The 12,891-nt window shown below is 33.2% G+C and overlaps 1 protein-coding gene across 1 annotated transcript in view; it reads left to right on the top strand.

Moving 5' to 3' along the window:
* The window catches only part of LOC108910006 (furin-like protease 2), a 103,707-nt gene that overhangs the window by 76,261 nt on the left and 14,555 nt on the right, over positions 1-12,891 (top strand). The window contains exon 4 of the mRNA XM_023454760.1: positions 12,095-12,398. Coding sequence (XP_023310528.1) covers positions 12,095-12,398 — 304 coding nt within the window. The remainder of the gene's footprint in view (positions 1-12,094; positions 12,399-12,891) is intronic.

The raw sequence follows: 12,891 nt of genomic DNA, 5'->3' as shown, positions 1-12,891 counted from the left end.
TACATATAGACATGTTAATTTGTTGCCCTATCTGATTTTTCATAAATTACTTTATGCTAAAATGGCCTAACCCTCATTTTTTTACAAAAAAACTCAAAAAATTGCAAATTTAAGAACTTCACTTCAACTATTAGTCTATTAACTACGTTAAACCAATTAAAAATCGATAAAAGTTTGTTTTATTTAGTGCTTACAAAGTAGCAAGCTTTTCTACATTTTTTATTTGTTCATTTTACGCAAAACTTATTTTTTGGGGTTAGGCCATTTTGTTGCTCATAACCTCAATTATACTCGTAAACTTAATTTTTGTTGTGTATCTAACTGTTTAAGAACCTTATTTTTGAATAATTAGCTATGCGTTTATTTGTTACGTTTCGTAATTTATTAATACTGCAATTATAAACTTTATTATAGTATTTAATCTGCTGAAATTAAATTTTCAATCGTTTACAATTTTCCTTATTAAATAAATTTAATAAAATTAAAGTTATGATTATTGCGTAGTTTAATTTTAATTTGCTTATAAAACCAGTTATTATATTTTAAACTAGAATCCGTCACAAAGCATTAAAGTTAGATTTAACTTGCAGTATAAAGCAAAATTATTTCAAATAAAATTCGCCATGCATTTATTTGACAAACTCGCATTTACTTGGTGCGCTAGTGTTCCACTTTAATGTACCATTCATTTGATTCGACTTTTATAAAAAAATATTTCGAAAAACAGTTAAGTATCAGCTTTCGAGGGTGTCTAATTATGGTGACCTTGAAGTAAATTATCAAGGTCATTTCAGGGTCAATCTTAATTTCTAAGGTCTAAGGATTTGTCAGGTTTTGGGGGGATGACATTACCGTGACCTTAAAATTAACTTTAAAATCAATTATCAACGTCATTTCAAGATCAACCATGATTTTCTAAATGGAAAACCATATTTTTATTACAGTTTCGTATTCTGCTGGAAAAAATACTTAACTTTCGTATGAAACATTTTTCTTGAAAATGCTTCCTGTAATAAAAATATGAGTTTCCATTTAAAAAGTCAAAGTTGACCTTGATAATTGATAAATAGCCTTGATAATTGACTTTAAGGTATATTCAAGGTCACAGTAATTTGATCCCCCAAAACCTGACAACTTTTGTGGGAAATATTTTTTACCATCCTGCTTATTTCTTGAGGTTAGCCTGAGAATTAAAATGGAACAGTAAAAGTATAACATTTTAAAAAAATATGTTTCATACAAAAGTTACGTAATTTTTCCCGCAGAATACGAATCTGCAATAAAAGAATATGGGCTTCCATTTAAAAAATCAAGGGTGACCTTTAAATGACCTTGATAACTTCAAGGTCAAATTCAAGGTCGTCATATTTTGATCCCCTCGAATATGGGCTTTCATTTAAAAAATCAAGGTTGACCTTTAAATGACCTTGATAACTTCAAGGTCAAATTCAAGGTCGTCATATTTTGATCCCCTCGAAACCTGATAACTTTTGTTCGAAAAAAATTTTTTTTTTGAAGTCGAATAAAACGAAATATTTTTTTTATATACTTTTTAACAAAGCATGATATCCCTGACTGTATTTTGACCCGCTAAAGACGATGGAGCCATCAGAAAAACTCCATCACCTCAAAAATAGCTCAAAATCTCGATTTTTTCGCTAAAATCATGTAAAGGTACGGATTTTACAAAATTAAAATCTCCGTAATTGTACACATTCATGGTTCACCCTGTATGTTATAATTGATGAGAAACAGGGAAATTCCCGTCGTCCTTGTGCCCCGGCACGCCGAAATAATGCAAACACAATCATCCGTGTATCCGCCGTATTACCCCCGACCGGCCCACACACAATTGAAAGTGACATTTCTGCCGCTTCACGCCCAACTAGCTGAGACAACAGAGGGCTGAATCCCGCAGGGGTGCCGCCGAACACCGAAACAGAACACGCGCCTCCGCCGCCAAACAACCGCCCTCAAATTTGCTGCATTCGACGTAATGGAATGGCGAACAAGCGATATACCACAAAGGGGCATTGATAGATATGTAGATATGGCAGACATCTACGTATCCGGGATCGGAATCGTATCTGTAATGGTGGAAATTTAATTGGGTAACCGTGCGTAAACATTAACGATCGCGCTGGTCTAGAAGAACTTAGAACATACTTTATCTTGATAGCTAATACATGTACCACAACGTAACAATAGACAGAATAGTAGACGTTAAATGTAAGCAACGTCACACATCACTGTCACATATCACAGTCAGATCACACGTCGCAAATATAAGTCACACTAAATCACACATCACAATTCCTCAAATCTGTGCTTATATTTATATGTTACTTGCCCACATTACATAAATTATGACTGCAGCAAGTCAAAACTGATATAAAAATTCAAGTATAAGTAGGACAAGGACATTAAAAATAGTTGTTAGGTGAAAAATAGATTAAAAACTGCAGAATAAAAACAATGGAAAATATTGTTTGTGTTTATGAACATCAGACTGCTTGAATGAGACTAGACTGTTTCTTATAAATTTCAATTAGAACTTGAAATATAAATGAAATAGGTAAAAGCGTTGTTTCGAACTTTTAAAAATGTGGTTTATCGTGATCATAGTAACTAATCTCTGCTAACACCCTAATACATATATTTCTTTTGCATTCGAAAAGATTTAATAGCATGTGAAAAACTACCCCAAAGTAACATTCCTTAATCAATATGACACTGAAACAAAGAAAAGATTTTCAAAGTAAGAACTAGTCTGTTTTTTTTTTCAGAACAAGAAAGCATTTTCTTTTACTCACTTACATGAATTTACCTGTTAAACCTCTTATGTAAAGAAGTAATTTTTACATTTTTAATTATTAGAAGAGAGTTGCATATATTGATTTTGACTAAATAAAATTTTATTTTATTCAACAAAAACAATCCACTTGCCCTATTAGCGATTTCTTCTCGAGTAGAATGTAAGAATGTAATTGTATGTAATTCATAATTGTTTCTCGCTGATATTATAAATGTTGTATAATCCTCAAAGTGCACTGCAATAGTGATAAAGATCATTGACGGAGATAACGATTAATAAAGGACCCAAGACAGAATCCTGAAATAGTAATAAATTCATCATGTGCTAACTTTTTATGTTAATAAATTTTGTATAGTCTTTATAGTTTTTTGTGTAAATATAAGCCAAGTCACACATCACAGTCACATGTCCCATTCTGAATCACACGTCATAAACATGAGTCACACTAAATCACACGTCACATCCCGCCTCGCGCAACCCGTGTTTTCAATTCTGGTCTTTCTCGCTCTTCTATTACCGTCGTATTTCTTTTTTTTTTTAATAAAAGCCTTAGTGCCATTAGGGGATTGTACAATTGTAAGTTACTGACCGATACGCGGTCGGTACCGGCCACATTAACGAGATACATCTCCGCCAACTGGCGGTGGTTATCTAGGGGACAGAGCGAGATAAGATAACCCCCTGCGAGGAGCGTAAGAAATGTGCGCCACTTTAATATCGCCCGTCCGCTGGGAGCAATTGTTTCATGAGAACAAAAGAGATTTCCTTTTTATAATATCAAATTCGCTTTGTGGAGGTCTTTCAATTGCTCGACAGAGGCGGGCCGGCTTCATTATAAGGCAAGTTGTTAGGTTTCTAGAAGATTTACAAGGAAGGTGCGCATCGTTTGTACATTTTTCTTATTTATTTATTTTTTGCGATAAATGCAAAACCATTCTGCAGTGGCCAATGGCGTATTTAGCGTATATTTCACTCCGATTCGTATTTTCATTTTTCATAAACGGCTTTTCGGCAATTCCATCGTGGAAAAAAGGCGTTCGAGTGCCGCTGCGGTAAATAATTTTTATATATCTCACTCGAGGACAGATTAAAGGGCTATCATTAACATCGAGCAGGCTGAATTCCGGCAATTTATTGCCCGTGCGAGCGTGTGTATGTGTATCTTATCTCTTGGAGCGTACTCGGCTATTTCGTCTGGTCCCCATTTGGGTAATTGTTGCTGCGCGTTATTTATACCGAGGTTATCCTGTAGGGTTAATATTTTACAGACTCGGTTTCTCTAAACAGTTATGGAATATAAAGTTCAGACTATATTTCTGTTAAGAGCTCCGTTTCCATAAAAGGGTTTTTTTCTATACAGACAAACGATTAAACATTTAATAACTGAACTATGGAGGAAATACGTCGGAAATTATATGTTTAAATATTAAGTGGAGCAAAATCAATTTTGGACCATGATTGGGCTATTTTTGGGTCTATTTTCACCCCAATATAGTTTTTTATACGTTTTCTTAAAAAAGTGAAATAACAGGATAAAACTTTTTATAGGTTAGTTTGAAGATCATAAAAATAGCTATATTTTGACGCCAAAAAGGGTTCGATATATTTTTTATAATCAATTACTCGCGAATTAGTGAGCAAAAAATAAATAATGATAATGAATTGAGGAACACGACTAACGAAAAGACATTTAATTACCAAAACAAATTGCGTTTATAAAAGAATCTACCTAAACCCACGTTATGTTCCTAATACTGTTGTCTCAGTATTTTAGCTTGGAATACCAGCTTTGGTATTGTAGTGTTTATTTTAAAAGTTCATACCACAAAGTGCGAACGGCAGCTCTTATAGTGGAAGCAAAGGGATGTGGGTCGGTTCTAATATTTGATTTCAGCATATAAATTTACCAGTTTGAGAAAAAAAAACGGGCGCCAACCTACAAAAAAATAAGCTAAAACCACCCCCTAACGGGTCTATGTGTGTCTATGGGTCGATGGTGACAAATAAATAACCTTCAATGAATGACATCCAAGTAACCTAACTAATGTGCTCCAGATTTGGGTTTACAAATAAACATTAATAAAAGGAAATAATAACGGCGATACAGTTAAAATTATACAATTACAGAAATCATTACAATTCACACCTAAAGATTATCCATGTTTATAACAGGTAAATAGTAAACATTTATTGCACGTAGTTTATTAAATCGGTGTTCTATAACTAATTGTAGGGTGTGACAAAGATTTACATGATGTATCAACAATGCAGCAGTATACAGAGGGAAACAAAACTAACTAGCTGTGATAACAAAGTTGAACTTTTATAACAAAATCTCAAGAAGCTGTTTAATTGTCGAGTTATCGTTAAAATAAATGGTGACATTCACACTGTACAGATAGTGAATGTTACAGTATCTTGGAATTTTGGCTGTCTCGTATTTTCCGGAGTAACGGTTTCAATCACAATTTTGTAGTTGGCCATGGAAATGTGACAATATTTTATAGGTCAGAGTTTCTCAATATTTTTCAAAGACTGTACCCCTTAATGTAAAATTAGAATTTTGCGTACCCCCTTGTAATGGGGGGGGGGCGGTTAAATTAAAAACACTTTTATCATCAAAAACACAACATATTTGGAAATATATTTGAAACGCATTACAAAAAATTAATGAGAAGGATGAGCTTGCTTCTTTTTACATAGTTCCTCAATGTTCGGCTCAAGTTTTGTTAAGTACAATCTTAAATTGTCCTCAACATTAAGCTTGTTTCTGTACTTACTTTTTAGATATGTTGTGCCCCTGAAAATTTTCGCGTATCCCCAAGGGGTACGCGTACCACAGTTCCCTGGGTTATATCATTGTGCTTAATTTATTTATGTTGAGGGTTGCTTTCGCTGTACAGCAAGAAATAAAACGCTTTCTCAACGGTAATAATAAACTGTTTTATTGAAAACTATATTGTGGAAAAAGACGTGTTGACGGTTTGAGGGTTAGCTGGAGAGTCCTTGGAGAGTGCCTTGTGGTTGAAGTCGGTCGTATATCGGGTACGCGTCTGGTGGCCGACGCCAGCAGCCCTTCTTGGAACGCTGGTTCGTCCGGCGGCGTCCTGCGGAGCTTTTGACGTTGTGCTTTCAAATATGGGTCACTTGCAAACATGTGTACCCACACAGTACTATGCANAACCTTAAATTGTCCTCAACATTAAGCTTGTTTCTGTACTTACTTTTTAGATATGTTGTGCCCCTGAAAATTTTCGCGTATCCCCAAGGGGTACGCGTACCACAGTTCCCTGGGTTATATCATTGTGCTTAATTTATTTATGTAAAGAAAACTATAGCATTGCATTTAAAATTTTTAAGAAAAATCCATAAAACGGCATTCTTTTGAAATAACGCCATCTATAGGTGGGTCACCCTGTATATTTATTAAGAAATCAGAGATGAAGCTTTCTAGGAACTACTAAAGTATACCAAATAAAGTCTTACGGTTTAAAATTCGTTTTTTTTTTCGTAAGGTATTTCACTCTGCATGCTGAAACTAAGGGTTAAAACTTCTCAATCGTGTAATAGGACGGTGAATAATAAACGCCGAAACCTAATCAGAACTTTATACCTAAAAAAACGTTTTAATTTTGATTCAGATTAGTTCTAGTACCTACCTCCCGGAATCTACACATAGAGCAGGGAGACATTTTGCCGTGAATAAATCATGCGACAATTAGCTACGTTCGCAAAATCTACGCCGAATGACAAAGTTTCCCGTTCGGCTAATAATCCGGGAGCACGCTCCGGATCATTTAATTACCATCGACCATGGTCGCCGTTTCGCGAGCCGGATGGTAAAAGTGAATGTTCAACATCGCCGGAGCCATTAGCGCTGTTAATTTTTCAGTACTCATCCGCTTAAGAAGTGTTCGTTTGAAATTTGCTAGCGAAAGGAAAGAGTAGATGGAAGAAAACCTTTAAGAAAACGTATCAATAATAAAGAGGGTACTGGAAGCAGTCCAGAATATCATTAATGAACTGATAAGTCTAATACAGGGTGTCTCACGATGACGAGACTTTAGACAGATTTCAGAAACTTCTTCGATTTTAATTTTGAAAATTTGGGCAATAGTGTTTTCGGGTATGCTCTTCTCAACTAAAATAATGGCGTCCACCTAACGCTTCCGGTTACATCGGATGTTGCCACCAACTTCGTTATTTTAAATGAGACACTATATATTATTGCATTTTCGGATTCTACGTGAAATTTAATATTCCCTATACCTAGTAGTTATTGATTTTGAGATATTAGTTTAGTTCTATTTGTGGTCAGATAAAGTTTGATTCACTCGAACTGAAACACCCTGTATCTTGTTATATGTGTCACACCACACCAGGAACCACAACAGATTTATCTTTAATTATTTTCTTACATTTTATCTTAGCACGTTTAAACCCAAAAATGTGAAAGTAGTCCCTTTGGGACTCCATGCGCCCCCCGAAAGGTTACTAACTACTTAATGAATATATATTGAAACTGAAATCTGTCTGGAAAATTTCGGTAACAGCTCATGTGTGCTTACTCAAAGAAGCAATTCGCTAACACAATCCATTTATTTTTGTCTATGATAATATTTGGTCCCTACCAATGTCAGGTCCTCCGTTTCTGTCGCTTGTTGGGAAATAACGCGATAAGGACAATGTTACTAATCCATCAATTTCTGTCGATCCGCGCATTCTTATCACAACGAATCCGGGGACTTTGGATCCTCTAAAGCCGTAGTTTCCCTCGAACCGCCTTTCGTCATCGCTGGACACGAATCTATCATCGCCGTATATCAAACAATGGACACATATTCACTCTCCAAATCACAAGGCCTCGGATTAAAAGATAATTTTTAAACGCGCCGGAGCATCAATCCATTGTTAATTTAACGGACGTCGAATAAACAGGGATTTAGTTTTAAAGACAATACCGGTATCCCTCCTACTTAAAACACCATAAATTGCCGATAATCGCTCGGGCTTATCTGCGGTATTGGATTTAAATCGTTGCGGAAATCGCGGGTGAAAATTAAATTTCCGACAATAAAATCAAAAGTGGAAACTCCTTATCTTATAATATAAAACGTAATGTGCAGTTTTACGGATTATATAAGATGGAATTACTTCAAATTTAAATATTTTACGTTGCCGGACGGGAACCTCCACATCTTTACCCGCCGAGGGGAGTTTTAATCAAACTTTTCGTATAAATTATAAGCGGAGATAAAGTTAACACGCGGGTTCTTTTTTTAGCGGATTATTCGCTGCAGAAATCGAGTTCGCTGGAACTAAGGTTCGTACAAATAGATTTATGTCACTACTATTTACACTTATCCGATAATCTCTCGACTGGAATTCAACATAGGTATCAAACTTGCATTGATTTTTTAATACCCCACATGTAATTTATTATAATAACTAAAGAATAAAAATAACTGAAAGCTAAGTGACCAACAAATTAAAACTAATTAAAATGTTCTCTTCCGGAAAAAAATTTAACTTTATTGCATACATTTTGTGAATTAGATTGATAAGTCATAGATAAGAGATAATCCAGAAATTATATTATCAATTCGACTGACCCCCCAGGAAATATTTTTGTTCTAGTATGTTCTTTGTAAACAGGCTGTCTTACGGTGGCCGCCCTATTAGAATATTTCAGAGAGTACCTACTTCGATTTCAATTTTAAAAATTTAGGCTTTGGAGTTTTCGGTAATGCTCTCTTTAATATGATGACATATAGCCCAGGGAACTTGGACTGTAAGTAGAAAATAGCTCAAGAAACAAAAGTTATATAGTACCGTTGAGCGCTTTTTCCCAGAGGGTGAAAGCCACTCCTTCTAGAGGGTGAAAAATAAAATATTGAAATAACCCCAGGAATCGATAAAGCAATCAATTTTGAGCAAAAAGTGCCGTATGAATATTTTTCGATAAGTCAATATTTTCTGAGTTATTGGTGATTGAAAATGTACATTTTTTATTTAAAAAAAAATACGTTTTTCAGTAGTTTTTCTCGAATAACTCTGAAAATAGAAATTCCATGAAAAAAATATCACAAAGGAAATGACGCTTATACCTAGAGAAAGAAAAAGATTAAGTTATTTTTCATTTATATAGGTGCAATAGGCTGGTTGAAAATAACTAAAAAAGATTCAATTTTTCAAGAAAAATGCACAGAAAATTTTTTAAAGTACTTTAAGAAATCTTTAAAATGAACTTGACTTTAAGTCATTAGCATAAAAATTAACAGTTATGATCAAAATAAAACTGTTAATTCGCTTTTTCGGAAAAAAAATCAGTAGGTACTAAAACTGATGAATTTTCACGAGATTTAAAATTAACGGTAATCCTTCTACAATTTACATTTTTTATGTGCTAACAATATATTATACAAGTTTAAGCGGTTTAGAAAGCATATTTTTGAAAATATTACGATTGAAAAAAAATGTTTTTTAATTCCAAAAAAAAAATATTACTTTAAAAATAAAAGAAGATACAAAACATATGTATTCAAGAGTACAAAAGTTTGAAATTTTTTCACAGAATACTTTTTTTTTTTATTTGTGTAGGATAAAAATTGACAGATATGTCGCTGCTAGAAGTTTGCGAAAAGTCATGTTTTTCAAAACTTTTAACCTCAAAAATCTGAAAAATAACGCATTAAAAAATATTTAATTTTACAGTACTTTTAGCTGTCGAAATTTTCCGCAAAATCGTTTTTGGGTCGTCTTAATAACTTTAAATAAAAATTAAGGAAGATATCGTTAAAAAACCAACGATACCTTACCGCTTCAATTTTCGGAGCATATCAATATTTTGGTTATCCACAACTTTGGATTGGACATTCTATATAAATAGAATGTTTTTATTTTTATAATGAAAACTGATTTTTAAGAAACCCAGTGATCTGATAAACACTATATGAGGGTATTATAATACATTTTAAATAATTTAAAAAACATTTTTTTATATTGTGTCATTGGGGTAGTTTTTAAGGGTTTAAATTGTTTAAAACAATGCGATAAATTATAAATTGTATTATAAACAGGTAAAAGAATTTATTTTATCCTGTTTGCACTATCAAATCATTTTAAACTGTTAAAAACTATTTTTTTTAATATTTTGTTGTTAGGGGTAGTTTTTTAAGAGTTTAAATATTGTAATGAATTATTTATAATACCATAAACTATTGAAAAGATTTCCATCTATAATATATGAGCTTTAAAAATATTTTTTTAAGGTCAAAGAAACTATTAATTTTATATTTTTATCATTAAGGATGGTTTTTAAGGGTTGAAACTATAAAAATAACGTAAATTATAACCCATAATATAAAACAATATTTATTATATATATTAAGATATGATTTTATATGATAACACCTATTTTTATATTTATTCAGTTTTTATTATTTATTCATAAGGGGTAGTTTTCATCCCCTAAAAATAAGAAGCGCATATCAAGCATATATAACTTTTCATCCACAGGATGAAATAAACTTAATTCCAAATTTTCATATAAATCGGATCTATCCGAAAGTATTCCGAGGTTTTACCCTATTTTTCTCTTCGTTCTCTGGACTAATATTGGTTATTTTGTTTTTAAGTTTGCTAACAATTTCACAGCCATCCTCGAAAGAAATTGGATCATTTTAATTACTTATCACAAAAACCGTCAATAACAGAAAAATTAAAAGAGATAGGTTAATGGAAGTGTAATATGGATAGAGAGTAAAATTCTACAACGGCTATCGAAAAGCAACATTTTTTTTGAAAGAATTGAATCGATGACCATTAGAGATAGATATAGGGAAGCTTGATAAGAGTCCCCCTAAGATTACACGTAGGATCCAAATATACAAAAAATATACAGGGTGTTCAATTTAAAATAAGCAAGTAGGTGGCGACTACCGTTATAACCGGAAGTGATACAACAATGGCATTGTTTTATATGAAGAGAGCACCCCCAAAAACCCGAAAGCTTAAACTTTCAAAATTGAAATCGAAGTAGTCTCTGAAATATTTTAATGAGCCGTCACCTTAGTATTTTTCAGAATTTACTTATTTATTACATAATTGATTGAATAAACTTTTTTTTAATATGTTTTTCATTTTTTTCCTCAATAAATTTCCTATTGGATATTAGGTTGGATTGGTTTAAGTTAATTTTTTAATTAGAAGTACGTATACAATTTTTCTTCAACCAATATACCATATAGCAAAAGTTACTAAGTTTTTGTTTTTCCTTTCAAAACATTTCCGTTGGTTATAGAAAAAAAAACAACTCAACATAACTTAACCCAGACCTATCGAGGATTAGGTCAAATTATTATTATTATTTTAATTTATAACAGACTTAAACCAGACTAATTTACCGATGCCCGCTATTTTACATTATCATCATAGCTCATAATTTGAATGACAATATCACGAAACTTTCCAGTTCAATCGCCCTATTCAAAATTGTATTTAAAAATAGCATTTATTCCGAAATCCACAATTTTTGCATATGGCTAGTTTTCTGCTAGTAGATATGGAAAAAAAATTGTAGTGCACGGGAGCGGACCGGGAATATTCGGAAAATGGCCTGAAAACTGCAAAAAAACTTCGTGACTAACTTGAAAAGTATATTAGGTATTTCACAAATATACTAAGGACCAAAGCTGACAGCATAAAACTCTACAAAAAGGTACTATATGTGATATTTTTGAGAAAATTGAATTATGTTCCACAATTTTAATTTTGTTATTCAGGAAATTTGGGATGAAGGCGAAATAATATAAATTGAGGATTTATTACAGATGGAATGTTTTTATTTAATTCACAAAATATACACTAGGTCCACTGAGTTATCTATGATAACTCATCTTCGTCGCTATAAAGATGCTCTGTATCCAAAATCTTGTCATCACTCTCCTTTTCATGAAAAAATTAAACATATTAAAAATTAAAACCTAACCTTCCACAACTTGTACGCTTCTAATAATTTATCTTTATCCATAACAGTATCAGGTAATAGTTTCAAACATTTACCATTGTTTTTCTCGTAAATTTCGTTTTTTCTATAAATATTGCTATATTCATCTATTACTTTGCATTTTACAATAATTTTTTACACTCGCAAAAAAAGACTCCAAAAACCTGGCACTAAAAATTATTAATTTTGGGATAATTCCCATCGATTCAATTTTGTTATGTTACAAAACAGTGAATACATTCCTTCTCCTGACCTTGACTATTTTGCCGTAGGTGTGAGGATGTTGGACGGCGTGGTCAACGACGCCGTAGAAGCCAGAGCTCTAGGCCTCAACCCCGAACACATCGACATCTACAGCGCCTCTTGGGGCCCCGAGGACGACGGCAAGACCGTGGACGGTCCCGGGCCTCTGGCCAGGAGGGCCTTCATCTACGGCGTCACCAGCGGAAGGAAGGGCAAGGGCTCCATATTCGTGTGGGCCTCAGGGAACGGAGGGAGACACACCGACTCCTGCAACTGCGACGGCTATACCAACAGTATTTTCACTCTTAGTATATCCAGTGCCACCCAGGGAGGGTACGTATTGTATATATCTTTTTTTTTATTAACAAGCTTGATCTCAATTTGAGAATAGATTTTGGTATGGTTTTCTAGTGAACAATAGACAGTTTTCTTTGAAAATTATTGAAAAATCGTTGTTATTTAACATTCCCACTAGAAATGTCAAATCGTAAGTAGATATTTTTGGAAATAGCTTAAATTTCGTAAATCTACCCAAATCTTAAGAGATTAAAGCATATGATTTGTTTTATTAAAAGGTGATTTAAATTCTGTGTAGATCCCTAGATCTGGGCGATGTCCGGAACATTTTCAAAACTGCCAAAGTGTTTAAAAAATATACCTATTTTTACTTATATCTTGTAACCTATGCATTTTGGAAGAACATTGAAGAGGAAACAAAGTAATAGAATTGAATTTTTCACAATTCAGGGTGTCCGGAAATACCGTTCGAATAATTCTAGGGGTGATTCTACATGTTAAACTATGAAGAAAAGTTCATATGAACATA

Source organism: Anoplophora glabripennis, unplaced genomic scaffold (assembly GCF_000390285.2).
Source record: "Anoplophora glabripennis isolate ALB-LARVAE unplaced genomic scaffold, Agla_2.0 scaffold407, whole genome shotgun sequence".
Lineage (NCBI taxonomy): Eukaryota > Metazoa > Arthropoda > Insecta > Coleoptera > Cerambycidae > Anoplophora > Anoplophora glabripennis.
The sequence above is the reverse complement of the archived record's forward strand: the minus strand, read 5'-3'. Positions and strand labels throughout refer to the sequence as shown.